Genomic DNA, 24,215 nt, shown 5'->3' with positions numbered 1-24,215 from the left:
CCCGCGCGCCCCCCGTCCCCCCGCGCGCCCCCCGTCCCCCCGCGCGCGGCGCCCCCGGGCACTGATGGAAGTTGGAGCGTTATTTGGGGGAGGGCGCGTTGGGCGGCACAAGACTCCGAGACGTGTTTTATTTTAAAAGGTTGGGGGGGTGTAAGAGTGGTGACGTGTGATGTCCCTCTTAACCGTTTATCGGGCCCGTTGGGGAGCACTTTACCCTCCGGAGCTGGGGTCATTTGGCCCACGGAATCCGTTGCCCGCTTACGGGGTAACCGAGGTGTAGGAAAACTCCCTGGAATTGCCGAAGGCCGCAGGAATCGCCTTGTTCAACCTTCCCGCCCGTTCAGGAGTCCTAGCTACACCTGTGTAGATGGCCGTTACCCTGTTGTTTGAACATTGCAGGGCTGACTGCCTTTTGGTTTCAGCTGAGAAAGGGTTGACATTTTTTTCAGACGAAACCCCTATTAAGAAAATTAACGGAAAAGGCTCCACCAGTAACCAGAAAAATCAACAGCAACAATTGTAACCACCAAGTCAGCTCTTTAACCCCTAATCATAAGCAATGTGATTCGTTACCAGTTTAGAGTCAGTTGCGTTTCTTGCTACCTCTGGCTGCGGAATCCTCCCCAGTTTCCTACTGAAACCTTGTTCACCAGTTCTCCTGCCCTTTTATTAGAGCTTCCCAGTAACACTTCACATTCTAGAATTGGCTCATTGCATTTGCAGGGGTGGCTCTGATCCATTCCTACCAAAAATACTTTGTAGTCCCTTTTGGTCTTAAAATTGATCTCCCCACCCCCATTTGCTTGAAATCTGGTCCACTACACCTGTGTCTTGGGATGACTTATTTTGACTGTGGTAATAGATTTTGGCCTCTGGCACAGTTGACCTGATTATAGCTGATGACTGTCCAAAAAGGCAGATGGAATAAACTGCTGTGGCTGTCCCGATGAATTCATTTAGTTTAACAAGAGCATTTTTTTTTTTTGCTCCTAATTAATCTGCAACGTTTTCCTCAGGGTCCAATGAATAGGTGTTTAGAGGCGGGTACTTGGTAGGAGGAAGGGGCAGGTATGTAGAGATGCTTATTAAATGTAAATGATTCCACTGGAGAAGTTAACCTGTTAGTCACACTTTGGTCTAAACTACTAATTCATAATTCTGTTTGTGAAAGTCAGCAGCGTTGAGGGAATGGGACTTTACTTTGGGGAGTGGGGATGGGGAAGGTTGTCAGGAAGATTTTTGATGGTGAGTTTTTGAGGGCCTGGATGCCTAGGACTTCGCAGGAGGGAGGCATGATCAGTGAAGTAAGTGGGTGGTTCCAAAACAGGCTGTCCTTAGTATTTTGGCTAGAACCCTGAGAAGCCTTTGGAGATTGTTTTGAAGGCAATAAACCTTAGCTTCCTACACAGTAGTCCGTTCTCTTCGGGCGAGGCTGCTCTACTCCGGGTCAGCCTGCTGTCTTGTTTCCAGCCTTCTCTTCATAAGTGGTGGAATAGAAAATATTTACATGGCCACCTCCTCTATTTCTGTATAATACTTAATATACAAGCTTATTCAACTCTGACACCCATTCTCCGTGAACTGCTATTGTTCACCGTTTGTTGACATTGTTCAAAAAGTGGCCAGGGAGGTTCAAAGGTTGGGGAGGTTGGGCCTCGATTGCAGCTGCAAATTCCCTTGAATCCTGGTTCCACATGGGAGGATTGCCCATGGCTAGAACTGAATTGTAAGACCTCTTTAACTTCTCATAACTCTCATTAGTATCTCTAGGTAGATACGAAAAAATACACAATACTGCCTCTTTAGAATACCAATTATTTTTTATATTTGCTATTTTTTTTATTCTTCTTAGAGTAATCAAGTCAGAGGATTATATGACTTTTATCTGCCTAGAGAAGAACTATGGATCTACAACATGGAGACTGGAAGATGGTAACTGTGGATATTATGAGCGAGACTAAAAAGTTCAAATAAGATTGCAAATAAAAAGAAACCCTGGGGGTGTCTGGGTGGCTCAGTCAGTCAAGTGTCCAACTCTTGGTTTCGGCTCAGGTTATGATCTCAGGGTCGTGAGATCGGGCCCTAAGTTGGGCTCCATGTTCAGCAGGGAATCTGCTTGAAGATTCTCTCCCTCTCCCTGCCCCCCCAACCCCACTCTCTCTCTAAAATAAAATAAATCTTAAAAAAAGAAAAAAACTCTGTAAAGCTCATTCTATTAGAATAAAAATATTTTAATTGAAGATGCAAAACTATGTTCTACAGTGTTCTGCTAGTTCAACTTAGCTGCTAAGCTTAGATATTTTAGCAACTCTTCAGTAGTTCAGTAATTTGGTACTGTGATGACCTTTGAAGACACTTCTATTCAAGGCTCTATAAAGTATCCTTGTAATATTAAAGAAGTAGAGGCTTCAGATCCTGGAATGGGAATATAGTAAAAGTTCTATATATATTTTTTCAAAATGTTCTATCTTGTTATATGGTAAATGAGAAAAGGATTTCTAGATTGTATCTGCTAGAAATAAAGATGGTATTCTCCTGAGCTCTAACATTAAAATTTCAATGCAGATCTCTTTAAAATAGTGTTAAAAAACACTAACCTAAATTTGCCTTCCATACAACTGGGCATATTCTGAAAAGATCTTTTGCCAGTCTCGTAATAGTGGTACTCAAGAGTATGTTCTTGGCAGAATTAACATGGTTCTGAAAATGCTGGATTAGCCAGGTTTGGGGATTTATCAAGTAGTCTTCTCCATGGTTTGCTTTGTAAGAAGTCTGTGCCCTTTACGTATTTTGCACATTCTAGATCACAGAACTAGAACAGTAGTGGTCCCACCTGATTTAAGGGTTTCAACTAAAAAGTCAACATTATTTCTGTACATAGCAAATCAGTGTTGATTTGAGCTGTTTGCTTTTTTTTTTTTTTTTGGAATTGGAAATTTTAATAGTATTCCTTTTAATAGGGGAATTCTACAAATTTTTTAAAACATTCAGCCCCATACAGGATTTGTAAAAATAAGCCTACCAAAACTTAAAGCTTAGCATAAAGTGATAAAGTGAGCAGAAGACCTTAACCTATTAATATTCCGAATCTTGGATTTCTTAGACTTTTTGATTGAAATCAGAATGTTTTAAGGCATGCAAAGCACTCAGAGGAGTGCTTGGCCTACAGTAAGTACTAACTGCCTATAATTTTACATAAGGTCTGAATCATCAGATTCATTTGAATGGCTAAAAGGTGACTGAATAAAACACACTTGTTGAATTAATCTGTCAGGAGAGGGATGAAGTTTTCCTCTGGGGTTCCTGGCTCACTCGAAACCAAAAACGAAATAGCCACTGGTTATGTCAATAAAGAGCAGCAGTTTAGTTTGAGCCACACAAAATGGTGTGCTCTTAGGCTTACCCAACACGGAAGCTTCCGAATTCTCACTGCCCGTGCGGCAGCAGCTAGTACTGCCTGGAGAGCGGCTGGGGAGCAAAGAACTCCTTCCCTGGATTAATTTTAGAGCTAGAAGAGACCCCAGGCGTTATCTAGCTGGCCAGCCTATTTTATTTTTTTCCCTTTATTGTGGGGATAGGAGAAAAGTGAGTAACTTTTGCATTTCTTCCCTTTTGTGAAACATTTACATTGTTTTTTCTGCCCTCAGGAAAAAAATTAACACGGAAGGAGATGTTCCTCCTTCCATGTCAGGAAGCTGTGCTGTGTGTGTAGACAGGGTGCTCTACTTGTTCGGGGGACATCATTCAAGAGGCAACACAAATAAGGTTAGTGTTTCTCAGGATTATGGTTCAAGGCAATTTTACTCTTTTTCAGACAACTTCAGATTTCTAAGGTTAGTCCATACTTACTCCTGTCCCAGTTTAAAAAATACACGTATGTGATAATGGTATGAATGTGCATTTTATTTTAGTATTTTGTCTACCAGTCTACATCTAGGCCTTTGGTAAAATCAACTTTGGTTGATAACTTATGTGCAGTAATTTCCTAAGTGGTTTTGCTTTGTGCTCTCTGCAGCTGCTTAGTCTCTTAGAACCCTGGGGTGTTAGATAAATATTAGTAAACCAAATGAAAACAAGATGTAATCATGAGGGGCAGGGTAAAAATTAGCAGACCACCACTCAGCTATAAGGATAAATTAATACTGACAACATTTTATACACTAACATTCCTATAATATGGCACTATAAGATACTGGTTGTTCAGACTTTGTCGGTGTTTTTTTCCAAATCGGAACAAGAGAACAGTTGTTGTCTCAAGCCAGTAAGACACAAATGTCAGTCAGAAAGGTGCATATGATTTAGGGAGACTCATAAATTTATTTAGCAACTTAGCACCTTGTGAGCACTTTGGTTAGACTCCGGAGACACAGAGATGAAAGATACAGTCCCCACCCCTAGGAACTCACATTCTAAAAGGGACACACAAAAGAAGTAGCTGATTTCAGTAACATATAAGGAGATACATAGAGCTCATAGTATAATAGCTCAGTAAATATTGTTAAGTATTTAAATATTGTTAAATCTGAAAAAGAATCCTTGACATTGTGTTTGGCAGGATGGAGGAACAGAATAAGGAAAGTCTTCACCCAAGAGGGTTGAATTGAATCATAATTGGAAGGGGTAGCCAAGATACAGATATCAAGAGGCAGAGGTATAAACAAGTATGTCTTATTTATGGGAACGCCAAGTGGTTCAGTGTGGATGACAGAGTTTCAGACTGTACTCCTAGGCGCTCTAGGGATTTCTTTCACAGGCCTTGGGACACCTGGGGGACGAGCATACTGGTGTTGGGTAGGCTCCAGACCACCCGTCCCGACTCCCATCTTAACAAGCGTAGCTCCTCTTCAGTTAGGCTTTGCTGAAGATTTTGTTTGAAAAAAGCGTTCTGTGCCTAAAATACTTTGCAAGGTACTGCTGTGGGTGTAGTGGAGCCATGTGTTTTTCGGGGCTTAGGCGGAGAAAGAGAACTTCGACACAACATGAAGCAGCTTGGGAAAGAAGCTGTGGCTTTAGGGCTGGACAGAAAAATGGGAGTAGTTAGTGTATCAAATGGCTGGGGTTTGAGTATTTTTAAATTTGATTGGAAGGAAGCTTAGGAGTCTTAAGAGAAGTAAGAAGATATATATAAAATGATCAGATTTATTCAAGTACCTGGATGGGAACCCTTCGAAAGAAAGACCAGTACTTAACTGTAGCAGCTAAGGATAAATCTTAAACAACTAAGTAGGCACTTAAGACGTGTTTGTTAAATTCAATTTGAAGGTGAAATTGCTGAGTTGAATTTTTTTGGTAATACCATCTTCCTACCCATAAATTAGATTAGTAGGACTCAAAGTGCCTATGTAATAAGGCACAGAATAAAAATCCACACACTTCTATTCCTTCATCAAAAAAATGAGGCGATTGGGGAAAAAATGAGCTGAACAGGGTGCCTAGTGACTTAGGCAGTTTACATTCTGGCGTAGGTTCCTTATGTAGATTCAGACCAGTAACAGTCTGTAATCACACTTTTAGGAGAACTGAATTAAAGGACGTTCCTATTATCGTTAAATCACAATCAAATTAAATGCCAAGGTGGAATTTCTTGCACATAACCAAATCTAACTGAAATCATTGCTTCTGACAGTTCTACATGCTGGATTCAAGGTCTACTGACAGAGTATTACAGTGGGAAAGGATTGATTGCCAAGGAATTCCTCCATCATCAAAGGACAAACTTGGTGTCTGGGTATATAAAAACAAGTGAGTTAGCAGCCCCGTAGGTTTGAGTGTTTATGTGCAAAGTGGTTTGCCATCCGAGTATCTTTAGACAATAACCATTCTAACCTTAGAACGTACCTTCTAGGGCCCATATGAGGGTTAAGTGAATCCATACATTAAAGTGCTTAACATAGCACTGAAGGCATAATTAGCCATAGTAGCCATTATTACGTGAATAAGTATTTTATATATTTAAGTGTGCCTTCTCAATTCGTAGCATGACAAAAGAAAAACTTCTTGTATCTTCCTAACCGATGGATGTTTGAATTTTTAGTGTTTTGGTTTTTTATCAAACAGGTTAATATTTTTTGGAGGTTATGGATATTTACCTGAAGATAAAGTATTGGGAACTTTTGAATTTGATGAAACATCTTTTTGGGTAAGTGAGGTTTCGTATTTGTATGTGGCCTTCTTGGTATATTGAAATAATACATATTTGCTAGTCTTGTTTTGCCTTATTCATAAACCAGACAAAGCTATATAATTTTACAAACATTTGTAAAATAACTCAGATTCTTATTCATTTTCTGTAGAATTCAAGCCACCCAAGAGGATGGAATGATCATGTACATATTTTAGACACTGAAACATTTATCTGGAGTCAGCCTATCACTACTGTGAGTTACTGAAGAATAATGAATTATTAAAGCAAGGCTCCTTGGAGGAGAAAGGGAGTTGGGAGGTGGTAAAAATGGACAGTTCATTCCTCTTTTTCTGGAGAGAGAAGGTCCATTGCTTTCATTTTTCTCCAAGGAGTCCATACCTCAGAAAAGTTTAGTGAATATATAGACTAACCCAGCATCCATTATCTAATAGAGGTTAAGTGGTATTGTTTGTAACTAAATAAATGACCTAGCACTAGATTGTAGTTTAAGTTACTCAAATACTAGATTTCCTTTTCGTCTGATGCAGGTGTCATATAATGTGCTACCTTTTATTTTACAAAAGATAAAAATAAGACAAGGATTCTATTAACTAGAGCATTCAGTAACACATCTCAAATATAAAATTACAGTTCGCAGTTTTAGTGTTACTGTTGAACAGACATCTGCACTTTTGCTTAAAAGCTCAGGTGTCTTGCATATCCTCATCACATACCCAGAGAAGACTCTGGTATTTGTTTTAAAAAATTGCTTTTATGACTTTTATAGGGTAAAGCACCTTCACCTCGTGCTGCCCACGCCTGTGCAACTGTTGGAAACAAAGGCTTTGTGTTTGGAGGCAGATACCGAGTAAGTGTAGGAAGAGTTTCAATGACTTGCTTTTGAGTCATTCAAAATGATAATTACTTAATTGTCCTTCTTCAGGATGCTAGAATGAATGATCTTCACTATCTTAATCTGGACACATGGGAGTGGAATGAATTGTATGTATCACTTTAGATAATTATTTTTAAAACATTTAATTTTTTTAATTCTGTTATCAGTATATAATGTACTTGCTTAAATTTTCTATAACTTGAGTATTTAAATAAACATGACTAGATCCTTAAAGGAATTTTTTTTTTTAATTTCCTGTTTCCGTAACTGTACCTGGCACAACAGCGTATGCCCAGTGTTTGTTGAAAAGAAAAGGCCTGAGGTTGGCTCTACCTTCTAAGAACATGGTTAATTCTAAAGCATGTAGCTATTAATACCAAGAAGTTTTTTAAATTTAAAGTCTCTTTTTTTCATAATTCTATATAAACTTTAAAACTTCAGTATTTCTGTGTATTAAATAGTAGCTGCTTTTAAACACAGATATTGTAACTTAGCTGCTGTTTTCAGAATTCCACAAGGCATATGCCCAGTTGGCCGATCTTGGCACTCACTCACACCAGTTTCTTCAGATCATCTTTTTCTTTTTGGAGGATTTACCACTGATAAACAGCCGCTGAGTAAGTCTTTTAAAAATATAAGAAATCGGGCGCCTGGGTGGCTCAGTCGTTAAGCGTCTGCCTTCGGCTCAGGTCATGATCCCAGGGTCCTGGGATCGAGTCCCACATCGGGCTCCCTGCTCAGCAGGAAGCCTGCTTCTCCCTCTCCCACTCCCCCTGCTTGTGTTCCTGCTCTCGCTATGTCTCTCTCTGTCAAATAAATAAATAAAAAATCTTAAAAAAAAAAAAAATCCTATCATTCATATGTGATCTATAAATAGCTGGGAAAAAAATCAGTCTGTTTTAGATGTATCAGAGGGCTATAGGGTTGGTTGGAAGATTTGCTATTAATTTTGATTCCATAACAAACCTGTAATTGTTTTTATACTAGGACATCCATCGATTCTGTCCAGTGAAACACTTAAAAGCCCCGCTGAAGGGTTGTAACAGACGAAGGGCTAAAAAAAGGATATATACTTCCTGTTTGTACTCACAATCTGATTTATTATCTTTCTTGTTAAAGCTTTGCCCTTTATCAGTGTCCTATTGACAAAATAATATACTTCATGGCTATTTTTTCTTTGCTTCAATCAGGTGATGCCTGGACTTACTGCATCAGTAAAAATGAATGGATACAGTTTAATCATCCCTATACTGAGAAACCAAGGTATGAACTATTTAAAAAATATTCTTGTACTGAATAATTGAGGTCCATAAAGATGTACAAGACTGGTAATGAGAGAGTAAATTGTGGCTGCATTAAATCCCTCATTCTTACTATAAAAATCCTAGCACTCACTAAGGTTTCACATCGTACCTCTTGAAAGAAAAGAAAACCAGTGTTATCCTAGTATTGAATGCTTTCTTTTCTGTCACTGCATAAAAAAACAGCTGGACTTTGACTTTTGCTGCTGCTTTTATCATAAAATTGATGTAGTTAAAATTTATAATCAAGCCCTTTTCTCAAGTGAATTCAACTGCTTCTAGGTTTGCCATTTTAAAAAAGTAACTGGAAAGGAGAGAAGAATGTATGTAGGGAAAAAAATCAAGAACTTTCTATCAGATTTGCAGTAGCTCTATAGAACAAATACTAAGCCAAATCCCCCCAAAAAGAACTGTCAGAAAAACTGCTAAAGGATATGATATAGTCACAACTGGTATTCAAATCACATTTAAGTAGGCCAGCCTGCATTTTCCCCCCAAGCCTCTAACTTAAGTACACTTATGCACAAAGCCTTCATTGATGGCACAAAAATTCTTTCCATAGAATTACCAGGCCTGATACTTTGCGTATCTCAGGCAGATTCAGCATCCAGGTCGACTGGCCCTGCCATGAAAAGAAGAAGATCAAGAGGGCATATACCACACATCTCCCATAAGGTTTTTATTGCTAACAAAGACCTAGAGAACAGATCATTCAGTTCAAACCCCTCACTGCATAAATTAGGACTGGACCAGAGAGCTAAAATAACATCCAGATAAAACAGACATTGATTTTTTTCTAGTGTTTGCTGCTTAAGATAAATTCCTTCTCAACATGTTTCTGGTCTGTACTAAAGATCTCTTTATTTCATCATTCTGTTCTGTAGTATAAATTGTCCGTTTGGTGTTTGGGTAGCTTCAAATTCAAGCTTCTGTTTTAAATACAGATTATGGCATACAGCTTGTGCCAGCGACGAAGGAGAAGTAATTGTGTTTGGCGGGTGCGCCAATAACCTCCTTGTCCATCACAGAGCTGTAAGTACACTACCCTAGTTAAAGGACACTTCATAATACTTCTGAAACTTACTGTGGAATACTTACTTTTCAATGTGTTTTTCGTATCTATTTTTCAGGCACACAGTAATGAAATACTTATATTTTCAGTTCAACCAAAATCTCTTGTAAGGTAAGTAACTTTTTACTAGGTACTTCATTTTAAATTAATGCTCTTGAAAAACCAGGTTTATAGATAACTTAAGGGCAATAACAAGCCTTCAATGATAGAACTAACCAGTTCCTATGAAAATCTTTAAAGTGGTTTTTTGGGGGGGGGGGTGTTTATAAGTCTTCAAATTAATGTACTTTCAAATAGTAAAGCAAAACTATTTTTCTCTTGTCCACTTTCAGGCTAAGCTTAGAAGCAGTCATTTGCTTTAAAGAAATGTTAGCCAACTCGTGGAACTGCCTTCCGAAACACTTACTTCACAGTATTAATCAGAGGTTTGGTAGTAACAACACTTCTGGATCTTAAGGCTTCATAGATAATGCCTCTGATCACCTTGCATGGACAGCAATTCTGTAAACATCAGAGAGTGGTGTCATTTGTATAATTATATGCATTGTTGTAGTTTGCAGCTTTTTGGTTTTAATGTGCATGTGAATGGCCTAGAGAACCTATTTTTGTGTCTAAAGTTTACAATAAATGTATTTAACACCAGTAACTGTCTTCATTAATACTTGGGCTTTTTACCCCAAGGAATGGTTATTATATTTCCTTTTTAGTAACTTCAGGATATATAGCTGTAGATGTGGAAACATTATGCTAATTATTATTACTATCAAAATGGTGGTTATTTTTTTAAATTAATATTTTAGGGTTTAATGGCAAGAGTAATCTGTTGTATTTACAACACTAGGCCATTTAATTACAAAGGTGTTTTTTTTTTACATTAATTTCAAATGGAAAAATATTCTCAATAGGACTAAGATGGTTAAAGAAATTTTGGAAGGACCAACAGCTATTCAGTACTTTGACCTTATTAATGCTCTGGTATGGGGCGGGGCAAGTGGCCTTATTGACTGTAGGTAGCTGTCATCTAATCATTTAATAAGTAACAGTGTTTTAGCTCATAAAAAAAATTCCTCGTTAAGAGATAGAAGAGGATGAATTGGGTCAGGAGTCTAGTGATAAGCCTAAAAGTGCACTTATGATATCATAGGTCTTTAAGATACTCTGTAACATGCTGATAATTACTAGAGGTAGAAAATAAAATGGTAGAAACAAGGAAGAAATCAGGATGAAAAGTGAAGTTGTGTAAACGCATGGAAATGATCAATACCAATTTTTTCTAGGTGTTATTTCTTAGGCTGAATAATGTGTATTTTAAATCTGATCTAATATATGTTTTGACAAGTAAAGGCAGAAGGTTTTCAAGACTTAAACCTAAATGTTGAGCACCCCCAACCCTCACCATGCCACCAGAAAAAAACAAAACAAAAAAAAAAACCTTGTGATTGACCTGTAATAGATATATTAGATGTTATATACGGTAGACTACCAAGTCAATAGTCTAAGCAACTGAGCCACTTCACTGTTCGACTTCTTTACAACATGAAATGAAAACTTAGTATTAACCTCCCAAATTTTAAGAAAATGTAGGAGAATAACTACAGATGTATACAACTAGCATTTAACTGTCCACAAATATTTTAGGAAGTCCTATCATAGTGTTTCCTCTCTAAAAAACTGGAAAAAAAACAAGTCCTTTTGGCGAATATAGCAAGGCAATGTTTAGTTCATTTTTTAAATGCGGAAGTCTGGTTACATGGTGTTTTCATCTCTGAACTTCCAAAAGGCTATAAAATTGGCTCTTCTCAAATATTTTAGGATTTCATTTCAGCTATTTCCTTTTTACATTCAGAAGATTGGGTGCAGACACTTTGACTTTGCCAGGAATGTTTCTTGATAAATCCGTGTCCTAAAAAAAGAGAATTGCTGAATATCTTCACATTCTATATGGTGGTCATGTTTCTTTTATGACAATTATGTGTCCTCTGCTGTCAAAAGAAAGGCATTTCCAAAATTTTCAACTGGAATGATTTTACTTATTTTACACTGCTTCTAGTAAGACAACATTTTCTACCAAAACAACAGCTGCAGCTTGCATCTACTGAATAAAGAACTGACAGTAAAAAATTGTAACTGCTAACATTTTTAACTACACCACTATCTCCAGACTTCAGGAGGAATACTTTACCTTTACACTGCGAAACAAGTCTTTTTCTCTTGCTGTTGCTTCTTTGGAATGCATGAAACTATTCAAGGCTGTTTTTGCCGCTGTAAATAGAAAATAGAAGAATCTACTTCTGTTCAATGAAGAAATGTTCAAAATCATAATTCAAAAAAAAATTTTTAAATACCTTTTCCCTTTTTCTGAACTCCAGGAGTAAGTTTCACTTTGTATCTTTAAAAAGGAATTGCGTGTGTTACTGAACAGAGATTACAAAATCATTCATAAGTCACTATTGTGTCAGCAGTTTTAACTACAGATGACTTACTTATAGTTTGTCATGGTGGTGTAAGGGGCACATATTGGAATGGCAAACAGTAATACATCTTCAGGATGTGGCTGCCCAGTCAAAGAGTCAAAGAGATTTTCCTAAAAAGGGAAAACAAAAACAATTATAAAATTCTTACCAGTCCTAAAAAAAGTATCTCAAAAAAAAGTAGTATCTCAATATATTTTTTTTTTTCTGATAGGCCTATAGTCCTAAGCTCTGCTTTCTATTTCTAGTTCCAAAGAGTTTAAGACCAATGGTGTTTATATTCTTTACTACTAAAATTTTTGTATAGCATAATGAGAAATGAGAACAATGATTTTCAAAAATAATACTTGTAAATACATTTAAGGGAGAAAAAACTTGTTGGATGTTATCTGTTGCAGAAAACTATGGATTAAAATGATTTATAATAATGACCACAAACAGATTTAAATCCATTGCCTGGATATGGGACTGATACTTTAGCTGGACTAGCAGTTTTTGACTAGGGGGATTTTCTAGTGGCCCCACCCTGGCCCACCCCAGACATTTTGCCTGTTCTTAAGGAAAAATCTTACGGGCTTCTCAGAGCTGCCCTTTGGTGGGCTGCCTACAGGATAAGCCATATTTATTTAGCAACATGAATAAAACTTGGACAAGATGCTTGGTGCTGAAGTGTTTACTACGTGCCATGGACTTTTCTAAAATGCTTTATGTATATTCTCCAAACAACACTCTCCTGGTAGGGACCAATCATCCCCACTCTCCAGATGAGGAAACAGAAGCACAAAAAATAATGCTTCAAGGTTGCAGTTACGTGTAGCAAAGTTGGGATTCAAACCCAGAATGTTGGACTCCAGAGCCTACAATCTTGTCTTAGCCTTAGAAGTTTTAATTAGTTAGAAATTGTATATCAAATATTTTGGGAACTAGATTGTAGTCAGAGTGTTACAGTAGGGACCCCAACACAAAATCATACCTCATTACCCTGTTGATCCAGATCTTGCTCTTCCTGCTCCAAACAAAATTTTAAAAGTCAGCTATAACTTAAATTGAAATTTCACATGATTAAAAACTATGAGGAGAAAAAAAACAACATAATAAGACTCACATCTAAACAACAGGTTATGGACCCCAAGACTGTGTTCTTCAGTGTCCCAAAACTCTGAATTAATTTGTGCATCTCCTATTTTAGAGAGCAATGCCATTCAAAGAGAAAAAGCACTGTTCTCTGAAGTTAAAAAAAAAAAAAAAAGACTTTCACATGGAGTGCATGCTAAAACAGTGAAATTAAATGTAAAATGACAATCTTCAATGTAAAATAATTTAAAATGACAACTAAATTTGGTATGTTTGCCAAAGGAAAATGGAGAATCCTGGTGAACAGAACTTTTATTTTTTAGTCTCCGTTCAATAGTTCTAGGATAAATTTTTCACATATTAAGGTAAGCTTACTTTTGTTTGCTCTTCTTAGATTATCTCCAAATAGATTTTTTATGTATAATTCATAACACCTCAATATTTATGAGTCTCTGGTTTATAGAATAAATTACAGATATGAGAACAGTGTAAACATTTGAGGATCAAAATGGGTTGTCACATTATAAAACAGTAACACATTGAGAATCCCTGTAAGCATTACCTACACTGAACAGCGCTCACGATTCTAACCAAAGCTTTAAGGGCTATAAATACAAATACCAGTGAAGCCAAATTTTTTCCAGTTTTATAAAGTAATAAATCCTTTGCTCAGGATTTCAAGAAGATACACTTTAAAGCTGGCTTGTATTCAGCTGATAGAATAATTAGGCAACCATCTTAACTGGATAAATTATGTTCACTTCTTGCTGGTTTTTCAACCAGGGCACTTGGCACTTGAGCTGCACAAGCACTGTAAACATTATGTAAGATAAACAGCATATATTCCTATAGAAAAATCTAGAGAAGTGCAAATTTACTTTCTACTCATCTTCAAGACAATCCGAATTATTTGTCTTATTGTAACTAAGTTCCCACATTAGAATCAGATAAAGCCTCTCCATAAAATTATTTTCTAAAGGCTTGTAAAAAAAACTTTATCATGAACACGACCATTTTTACACATATCCTGGAAATTTAGTCTTTTAGGTTGTATTTCTAAGATGACGTTCCATTAAGAATAAGTTTACCACCTGTCCTGGTTTTAGCACTTACTGTAAGCCTTGTGTCCTGGGAACCCTGAGGAGGTTAGTGACCTTAAATGAAGTGAAAGCCCACATACATATGTGTGGTAGCCCTACCTTGTCATCATGTGGATCATCTACGGCCAAGTCTTGTAACTCATGAGTTACAACCTCAAGGGAGGGAGTTTCTTTCTTTATGCTGTCTGAAGCCCTTGGTCCACCTCTAGGTTTCTGGGGCTGTTTCTTTACAGGTTCATCCTTTGTTTTTCCTTTCTTCCCCTTCTTCCCTTTTTCTTCTTTGTTTGAACCTGCAGACTTTAATTCATAGAGGTAAAATAATGTCAGCTCTCTATCTCTGACAAAAAAATCTTAAAAGGGGGGCCACACCTGGGTGGCTCAGTCGGTTAAGCCTTCAGCTCAGGTCATGATCCCAGGGTCTGGGATAAAGTCCTGCATCGGGCTCCCTGCTCAGCGGGAAGCCTGCCTCTCCCTCTGCCTGCCGTTCCCCCTGCTTGTGTGTGCACGCTGACAAAAAATCTTAAATAATGTATGTTCAATATTGTCAATATTTTAACAAAATGTATTGAATCCTAGCATAGGATAGGTAGTGGTCTGGATGCCCCTTAAAAAGCAAAAGAAGAGGGCGACTGGGTGGCTCAGTCAGTTAAGTGTCTGCCTTCAGCTCAGGTCATGATCCCAGGGTCCTGGGATTGAGCCCCACATCGGGCTCCCTGCTCAGCGGGAAGTCTGCTTGTGCCTCTCCCTCTCCCTCTGCTTGCCGCGCCCCTGGCTTGCACACACATGCTCACACGCTCTCTCTCTCACTGTCAAATAAATAAAATCTAAAAACAAAAAAAAAGAAAATGGTTTTGGATGTTACTTACCCCCAGCAATTTCATGATGAGTTCACGTTCTTCCTCATCTTGGTCTTTGTACTTTTCCTTCATTTTTTTCATTTTACTCTACAAAATCAAAAGACTTTAGTTGGAAAAATTCAGCAGTTAAAAAATGTGAACAAATGTTTGTAAAGAAAAGGTGCTTTTATTCTGTCAAAAATGCCGAGAAGGTACCATTATAATAAACAATATGGAGGCTAAAATGATGGATAAACCAGTCCTCAGCCTCAAAGAATTTACTATCTAGTAGGAAAAGAAGACACATGTAAGAGTAAAGAGAAATTAATGCAACATATTCTAAATGCAAACATTATTTCTAAGGTAATTCAGAGGTAGATTTCTTTCAGCTTAGGGTGCCTGGGTGGCTCAGTTGTTAAGCGTCTGCCTTCGGCTCAGGTCATGATCCCAGGGTCCTGGGATTGAGCCCCGCATCGGGCTCCCTGCTCTGTGGGAAGCCTGCTTCTCCCTCTCCCACTCCCCCTGCTTGTGTTCCCTCTCTCACTGTATCTCTCTCTGTCAAATAAATAAAATCTTTAAAAAAAAAAAAAAAGATTTCTTTCAGCTTAAGCAAGAAATGTGGGGAAGAAATAAAGTACAACTTGAAGGTCTTAAAAGAAGTGAATTTTATAGGAAAAGCAGGAGCATAAGAAAGACAGGACAGTATAGTATAGTAATAGCAAGTCCTTGCATTTGGTTGGAGTCAGGATCTACATATAGAGAAAGAACAGGAAATAAGGCAGCAAAAGCTAAGCTGGATAAAGGCTTTCTTAAGACTGAATTTTTTTTTTTTTTAAGATTTTATTTATTTGACAGAGAGAGACACAGCGAGAGAGGTAACACAAGCAGGGGGAGTGGGAGAGGGAGAAGCAGGCTTCCTGCTGAGCACGGAGCCCGATGCAGGGCTCGATCGCAGGACCCTGGGATCATGACCTGAGCCGAAGGCAGACGCTTAATGACTGAGCCACCCAGGCGCCCCAAGACTGAATTTTCTTAACTGGTGATTGTTTTATGTGGGCTACATATCCAAATTACCTAGTAATTTTTAAAACTATAGACCTCTAGGCCTCACCGAGATTTTTGTCCTTATTAATCTTAACTGGGGCCCAAATAACAAATTTATAAATTTTTGAAGATTTCTTTAAACAGGGCACAAAGAACTAACTATAAAAGAAAAGGTTGATAATTCAGACTTCTAAAAGTCTATACTTCTAATTCCTCTTCTACATAAGATGAGAGCTTCTATCTAGATGATCTTAAAGGGACATAGAACAGTGATCTCTATGTTCCCTAAATCTTATCTCTTTTTAATTTTCATTAAAAGGAAGTCTCAAAGGATTATTTTTTTTGCCTCCATCTTTTGTTTCACTTAAACTTTAAAAACGTAAGCAGCAGCTCACAACTCCTTTATGGCCCACAGAGGACTCACTCTAGCAGCTCGGCCCGAGGCTGTATTACCTTCTGGCCTCGTTTCATCGGCTGCACGGCTGGCGCACGTTTGCTTGTGTCCGCATGAGTTTCAATGTGTAGAGTATTTTCTTTTTCTTTGTCCTTTACCTCGATCACTTCTAAATCCCCTGAGTCACTTGGAAGCTTTTTCTTCTTCATTTCCCTAAATAGAAATGAAATGGGAACATCTAATTCTTAGTGCCCTAAAATACTACAAGGGACGGGGAACATGTACAATATATAAACGATCACAGCTTCTGCTTAACTTCATAAACACCAGGCTACAGTATAAAAGCATACATATATACATCAGCATATAAGAAAAAACTGAAAACTTCTCTCTCATGGATTTATCATTCTTTCTGTCATCCAGGCTTCACCCACTGTCACCCTTGACTTATCCTTACTCAGTAGCCTCAACATCTTGATGGCCAGGCACCGGGATTTGTCGTCTATGTATCAGCATGGCCTTGGCAGATCTCAGGTATTCAATAAAATATGGTGATAGGTTAGCTAAATAAATAAATGGATAAAGATATACAGAGAAGGAGAAAGGGGAAATCCTATTACTGTGGTATTTTTGATGTGCAATCTCTCCTATTCCCACCGCAGGTCCTCATCACTTCCTACCCAGACCTTTTTCCAGCATTTCCCCCATAAACTGTTCTACATGAACTTCTAGATTAATCTTCCTTGTTTACCTATCTCACATTCCCATTTAAAATCTTCCAAAAGTGCTCCTCACATCACTTTCAGGATTAAGTCCAAAAATACTTAGCTTATCATTCTAGTCAGTTCTCCACTTTTGATCCAAGTTCACTTTGCCAATCTTACCATCTACCAAGTTCACTTTTGCCCCTTTCACCTCAGTCTACTTATCATTTCCCCAAAGCACTATGCATATTACTTCCAAATCCCTGCCTTGCTTTGTTCATGCTTATTCTCCTTGGAATCTTTGACCTTCTTATCTTCATTTACCTAGTCCTAATAGATTTTCAAGGTATACTTCTGATGGCATTCTCAACACACCTGGCCTCACAGCAATTTCTTACTCCTGAACTACTGTATCCCTACTGTATGGCTCTTTCCTGAATCCAGGACTCAAAAACTCCTTAAAGGCACAAACTTTCTTATATTTTACCTCTTTGTATACTCAGTATCTAGCATAATGCTGTGTCCTCAGAGAGTTTGCTGAAACTATTTAATGACTCTTTCTCAAACAAAAGGGTTTATGATCTATTCCACTCTAGAATCTCTTCCTGGATTGCTTTACACTATTTATAGCCTTTTTTTTTACCCTATAGTGATTGTCTCAGTTGTCCCTTTCCTTCTGCCTTTCTGTTTGCCTCCTGAGACCTTCTATGTTAAAGAAAAAAATCTTCTCTCTTAAATGAAACTTTCCTAATCATTTTCAAGTATTCCTGTTTATTCCTGCCAATATTATCCTAGAACCAGCCTATTTAATGCACATATTTATGTAACAAAGGGTCTGTCTCATGTTACTTGACCTATCTCACTGACTGTAGTGACAGATTAGGGGCCTAAAACAAAAAAACCTGTATAGAGCTCAATATTAAGAACTAAACAAGATTTATGCTAAATTTTGTTAATTTTAATAAGGGAGGTCTTTAGAACCTCCAAGTCATCTGTCGTAACTGAATCACCAGTAACCAAAAAAAAATTTACATGCTTTCCAGTTAAATAACACAAATATGTTTACCTTCTTTCCTTGGCTGACAAATGTCTCCGGCTCTGTAATTTACTGTCACTCTATTAAAATTAAAACAAAAAAAAAACACAAGCAAATACAAACAATAACATCACTACTATTAATTTTCCAGAAAGTAAAATTAAAAGTAGAAAATGATTCAATGAGAAAGACATGATGTTCTTCACAAAACTTTGAAAATAGCTTACCATATTAGAAGATTCCTCTTTTGAAGCCAATTTCTGGAGGGACCTATGAAAATAAACAGAAAGAGGCATCCACTAACTAGCCTGTAAAAGGCATTCATTTACAAAGTCCGCAAACATTCCCATATCATACCCTTAATTACTGGCAATCTACAAATTTTCACATGTTGATAACATTTTTAAAAATCATATTGCTCGGGCGCCTGGGTGGCTCAGTTGGTTGGGCGACTGCCTTCGGCTCAGGTCATGATCCTGGAGTCCCGGGATCGAGTCCCGCATCGGGCTCCCTGCTCGGCAGGGAGTCTGCTTCTCCCTCTGACCCTCCCCTCTCTCATGTGCTCTCTCTCATTCTCTCTCTCTCAAATAAATAAATAAAATCTTTAAAAAAAAAAAAAAAAATCATATTGCTCATCTCACACTTTTAAATATATTCTTAAATAGCAGACATGTATTGAACACTTACTATGTGCCAGGCACTGCCAGATGCTTTATATACGTATAATCTTCACCAAAGCCCTAGGGGGTTGGTAATACTCCATTTTCACAGAGGAAATAAACTGAAGCTCAGACATAGAGTGACTTGCCCAGGGACATACCCTAAGACTCAATTCTGGCTTGACTCCTAAGCTATTCTTAACTATTCTAGTGATAAAGCTTTTAAAAAACTATGATACTGTTTACTTGGTGATCTACCGGTAAGACTTTAAATAAAGATTAAAACACTTTAATTTTTTTAATGGAATTGCCTCTCTTATATTATTAGCATTTATACTCATATACTTGTTTCTTTTCTGACCTACTTTGGCCACTTTTATGTTTACTGTATTTTTCTACCCTTGGTCCTGGAAATTTCTTTAGAGAAATCTACCCCCCAAATGGTGAATAGGTTGTAGACAATGGAGGGTAAACATACTATAGTCAACCTTGGTATTATTTTAGAAGGATTAACTCTTCCATCATTGCCAGCTATAAAACAATCATTTTTAATTACCTCTGGGGCTGAAGGTGGGACAAGTCAATGGTAGTATCAGGATAATTTAATGTCTCTTCCCCTTCATCCTTCATTTCACCAACAGGTTCCTGATCTTTTACTACATCTTCGGATTCTCCTTCATCTTCAGAGCTTTCTTCCTGAAGTAGTTCATCAGTTAGCTCATCCCCACCACTCTGAATAGTGACATCCTCTTGGTCAACCTGAGTCATGAGTTCCATTTCCACAGGAGTTTCGTGTGATTCCTCTTTATCTTCTTCACTGCTACTCTCACCTCCATCTATAGATATCATAAGCTAAGTCAGAGTGATACCACCATAACAAAGCTAGATGACTACCTCGAAAACTTCAAAAAAGCATTCTGTTGACTCCATTTCTCCAAAAGATCACCAAAAAAAAAAAAGCCCGATCATCCCCAAAGGGTATTCAGACAAAAGGATACTCTTGTATCATGAACTGGTTGGAATAAATGCTCTCCCAAGATACTATATAAATTTCTTGGAATTGCAACCATTTCTATAATGAAAACTCTAACTTGTCTTGGTTAGGTATTTCCAGAAAGGAGGACAAGAGAAGTAATTCCATAAATTCTGCAGCTGTTATTGTAACTTGCACATGAGAAGTGAAATGAGACAAGTAATATAACTGGCACACAAAAGGTATTCACACTTTCTCAAAAGAAACACTGCTTAGTAGTAATAATATTAGTTGCCTCACCTATAATAGGAGATGCCATCACCACCTGACAAAGATGGTTGTGAGAATTCCATTAAAAATAATGTAAATACAGAATTCTGTACAGTATTGGGAACATGGTGAAAATTTAAAAAAATCTTGTAATGCCAACAGTAGTCATAAATGAAACAATGCAGTATTAGTCCTAAAAAGGAATGACCCTAGGAGAATAACTGTAAAAATAATATAGAGGGCATACCTTCCCTAGTTCTTTTAGGTAGGTGGGTAAATTTATTTCAGCAACCACAGTTGCTTTCCACTTGAAGCAAGTGTATTATTAAATCAAGCCAAATTCTCATGTGAGAAATTACACTTGTTATAAACTCATCTTTGTATCACTTCTAATTCTTAAATCCAAAAGTAAATGCTCATTTGTAAATACCTGAGTCTATCTCTGCTAAACACATTTATGTTTGACCCATTAAATACTAAAGTTTTACTATATATGTTTATATAGTATATTAGTTACAGATCCAATTAAACACTTTCTAATTCACTAAAACAAGTATATTTAATACTGCCAAAAACGAAATTCAGTAAAATTGAGTAACAAGTGTTGTTTTGAAATTTCAATTATCCCAAAGTAGATATGATCCTCTAAGAATCTAGAAGATAAACTAGACAATAGGGAACACTATAAGCTATTTTATTAAAATCTGTAAACTACCTAGTTGATCCATTTCTTCCGATATGAGTTCACTTGTGCAACTCGCCAGTGTTTCCATGTCTTCATCCTGCACTCTGACTTTTCGTTCACCCCGATGTCTCCAAGCACAAGACTCATCTACCTATGGAAACAGTTCTTTTTCACTGACAGAACTTTAGGTAAGATTCATGAAAATCAGAAAAAAAAAAATAACAAAGAAGCTGAAGAATACCTTAAAGAGGAAACTAAACCCCATCATTAGATATGAGGGAGGAAGGAAATTCTTTTTTCCTATAAAAGACAATAAGCATAAATGTTAAAAAATCCCTTTTTTTTCCATTTCATGCTTGTAAATTATCTGACACTGGTGGTGACATTTATTTTGTCTTTTTTCTGTCATGAAGGAACATTTCCCATTCACAGAATTTGGCATTATGTATAGGAACAGGAATTAAGAAAGAAAAAATACAAATACTTGCTCTCATCTTTGAGTTAGTCAAGCCCTGAATAATCTGTTTTTAGAAAAAAGGTCATGCTATACATTCTTACCCTTGTAACTTTATGTGAAAGCACATTCTCATCAAGAAAAATACATATGGAGATGACATGACAAATGCTAAATTTGCCACAGCAGCACAAAATATTCTTTACTTCATAACAGACTTCATACATGAAATCAGAATAGTTTCTGTTCTGAAAATACTATTAGCAATGGTCCTCAAACCTATCTCCATAACCTACCGACAAGTCATTACCTCTTATCATGAAGCTTCCTGTTGTCAAATATTCTCCAGTTGGTGCTGTTTTAGACACCTGAGGAACACAACACCACATTATACTGTTGTCTTAAGAAATACATTTTTAAAATTTTCACTCAATAAAGTCAAGTCATATTCAAGTAAACAGCACTGTCTCCTAAAAAGTTTATAATTTAGTAAAAATTCTCAATGCTGAAATATCTCTTCAAAGACAGATATACCTTTGGCAGTAAAAAAGAAAAGAAATAATGAAGGATACACTACACCAATAACTTTCAAATGCCATGGATTAGAGCCAGAACTTGTCCACATGTTTCCTCTGGTTTGAGATATAATGAGAAAAATAAGGACAGTTTAATATGCTTATATCATAAAGCTATATTTACTAATACTGTATTTATTAAATAAAATCCTTTCCTGAAGTACTGTTTTTGGGGTAGTAAAATAACCTTTCATTTTAGGGAAAAGATGATAGTAGATTTTTAAAAATGCATTCTAATTTGGCAAAATAAGAAGATAATTGCACAATATTTTAAAATTTTCTATTACTGGGGCGCCTGGGTGGCTCAGATGGTTAAGCATCTGCCTTTGGCTCAGGTCATGATCCCAGGGTCCTGGGATCGAGCCCTGCATCGGACTCCTTGCTCAACGGGGAGCCTCCTTCTCCCTCTGCCTCTGCCTGCCGCTCCCCCTGCTTGTGCTCGCTCTCTAATAAATAAATAAAATCTTTAAAAATAAATAAAAATTTATCTGTGAAACCCCCAAATCTGAAAGTATCTTTGTCATAGATACTGGAGGGATTAAAGCACACTAATTTCACCCTTAAAAAACCAATTCAATAAAAGAATTAAAACCACTTTTATAACAGTACTGAGGCAGAAAATATAATCTCAGAGTGATATTAATTTCCTGAAAACAGTATCACAGCACAGCAGAAAATAATGAATATAAATAGATGTAAAATTAAACTAGGGAGGATAATAGTATTGAATTTTTTTTTTAAAGATTTTATTTATTTATTTGAGAGAGAGAATGAGAGAGAGAGCATGAGAGGGGGGAGGGTCAGAGGAAGAAGCAGTCTCCCTGATGAGCAGGGAGCCTGATGTGGGACTCGATCCCGGGACTCCAGGATCATGACCTGAGCCGAAGGCAGTCGCTTAACCAACTGAGCCACCCAGGTGCCCCAATAGTATTGAATTCTTTACCTTGCTGCATAGCTTTAGGACCTTGTAAAAGTACATCGTTATCAATTGTAATTACTGAAAATGTGAAATAGCAATGGGAAGTCAAATATGCTAATATTTGAAGTAGCATCAAGTAAAATAGCATTTAAGAAGGACAATTACTAAACCCAAGTGAATAAAAAAACACCAGATATAGCTATTTTTCAGGAAGGGCCAAAGAGAGATCAGAAAATTCCAACAAAGATGAAGAGGAGAAAGATCTTTTAGGTCAGTATGCCAGTCATAAGTGGAACATTTGTCATCTTGTGTAACTGCATGAATCATTTGCTCTCTTCATTTAGTGTCTGCTCATATCTTACTTTCCTAGAAAGGCCTTCCCTGACACTTCATTCAAAATGGTAGCCCTTATCACTCTCTACTGCCTACTCCACTTTCAAGAAAAATTTTTACAGCACTTGTTACCAGACGTTATGTATGTATTTTTCTCCACCACCAAACGTCAGCTCAAAGTAGGCACTTTGCCTTGTTCACGTCTATACCCTCAAAATTTGGTACACAATAGCTCTTTTATTTCTTACTTTTTGGGAGACTAACATGGGGCCTGAACCCATGACCCTGAGATCAAGACCTGAGCTGAGATCAAGAGTCGGACGCTTAACCTACTAAGCCACCCAGGTGTGCCGGTACACAATAGCTCTTAATAAATTAAGAAAAAGGACCACAGCCCTTATTACCTGATGATGGTACACCCACCAAGCACTAGTGATAACTCGTGCATCCCAAGCAGCACTGTAGCAAAGTGCCATTGTGCCCGCTTCAGTCAAGGTCCGAGGGGGAATGGGTTCTCCTGTAATAACGACACTGCAATGCTTCAGTACCCAAGTACAGACTTTCTACACAGCAACATATGAAAATTACATGCAGCATGACAGATCTGATCTTCTTACATCTTAAATAATGATACCACATTTTTATTTCAATATTACATAAAGTTACTATTTTTTATTAACAATGTATTTACAACATCACTCACCATCAGGGAAATACAAATCAAAACCATAATGAATTATCACCTCACACCTGTCAGAATGGCTAAAATAAAAAACACAAGAAACAACAAGTGTTGGTGAGGATGTGGAGAAAAAGGAACCCTGGGGCATTGTTGGTGGGAATGCAAACTGGTGCAGCCACTGTGGAAAACAGTATGGAGGTCCCTCAAAAAACTAAAAATAGGACTACCATATGATCCAGTAATCACACTACTGGGTATTTACCCAAAGGATATGAAAACACTAATTCAGAAGGATATATGCACGCCATGTTTCTTGCTGCATTATTTACAACAGTCAAATTATAGAAGCAGCCCAAGTGTCCATCAATAGATGAATGGATAAAGAAGACGTCATGTATATATACACAATAGAATATTATTCAGCCATAAAAAAGAATGAAATCTTGCCATTTGCAACAACATGGATGGATCTAGAAAGTATAATGCTAAGCAAAATAAACCAGTCAAGAGAAAGACAAATACCATATGATTTCACTCATGTGGAATTTAAGAAACAAAACAAAGGGAAAAAAAAAAGACAAACCAAAAAACAGACTCTTAACTACAGAGAACAC

At 37.3% G+C, this 24,215-nt stretch overlaps 2 protein-coding genes across 3 annotated transcripts in view; one reads left to right on the top strand and one right to left on the bottom strand.

Moving 5' to 3' along the window:
- Positions 1-10,194, top strand: part of KLHDC2 (kelch domain containing 2) — an 11,011-nt gene extending 817 nt beyond the window's left edge. The window contains exons 2-13 of the mRNA XM_021701515.2: positions 1,853-1,932; positions 3,648-3,765; positions 5,627-5,742; positions 6,058-6,139; positions 6,294-6,377; positions 6,912-6,992; positions 7,068-7,126; positions 7,527-7,636; positions 8,210-8,282; positions 9,265-9,352; positions 9,451-9,503; positions 9,725-10,194. Coding sequence (XP_021557190.1) covers positions 1,853-1,932; positions 3,648-3,765; positions 5,627-5,742; positions 6,058-6,139; positions 6,294-6,377; positions 6,912-6,992; positions 7,068-7,126; positions 7,527-7,636; positions 8,210-8,282; positions 9,265-9,352; positions 9,451-9,503; positions 9,725-9,848 — 1,068 coding nt within the window. The 3' untranslated portion in view covers positions 9,849-10,194. The remainder of the gene's footprint in view (positions 1-1,852; positions 1,933-3,647; positions 3,766-5,626; positions 5,743-6,057; positions 6,140-6,293; positions 6,378-6,911; positions 6,993-7,067; positions 7,127-7,526; positions 7,637-8,209; positions 8,283-9,264; positions 9,353-9,450; positions 9,504-9,724) is intronic.
- NEMF (nuclear export mediator factor) overlaps positions 9,940-24,215 on the bottom strand; it is a 51,757-nt gene continuing 37,481 nt past the window's right edge. For both annotated transcript variants that reach the window (XM_044918197.1, XM_044918198.1), the window contains 15 exons: positions 23,324-23,436; positions 21,403-21,460; positions 20,880-20,938; positions 20,669-20,789; positions 19,267-19,546; positions 18,279-18,321; positions 18,082-18,131; positions 16,371-16,524; positions 14,904-14,981; positions 14,137-14,334; positions 12,837-12,869; positions 11,876-11,976; positions 11,738-11,781; positions 11,575-11,654; positions 9,940-11,295 (listed from right to left, as the gene is read on the bottom strand). In XM_044918197.1, coding sequence (XP_044774132.1) covers positions 11,218-11,295; positions 11,575-11,654; positions 11,738-11,781; positions 11,876-11,976; positions 12,837-12,869; positions 14,137-14,334; positions 14,904-14,981; positions 16,371-16,524; positions 18,082-18,131; positions 18,279-18,321; positions 19,267-19,546; positions 20,669-20,789; positions 20,880-20,938; positions 21,403-21,460; positions 23,324-23,436 — 1,490 coding nt within the window. In that variant the 3' untranslated portion in view covers positions 9,940-11,217. The remainder of the gene's footprint in view (positions 11,296-11,574; positions 11,655-11,737; positions 11,782-11,875; positions 11,977-12,836; positions 12,870-14,136; positions 14,335-14,903; positions 14,982-16,370; positions 16,525-18,081; positions 18,132-18,278; positions 18,322-19,266; positions 19,547-20,668; positions 20,790-20,879; positions 20,939-21,402; positions 21,461-23,323; positions 23,437-24,215) is intronic.

This window comes from Neomonachus schauinslandi, chromosome 9 (genome assembly GCF_002201575.2).
Source record: "Neomonachus schauinslandi chromosome 9, ASM220157v2, whole genome shotgun sequence".
In the NCBI taxonomy this organism is placed as follows: domain Eukaryota; kingdom Metazoa; phylum Chordata; class Mammalia; order Carnivora; family Phocidae; genus Neomonachus; species Neomonachus schauinslandi.
The sequence above is the reverse complement of the archived record's forward strand: the minus strand, read 5'-3'. Positions and strand labels throughout refer to the sequence as shown.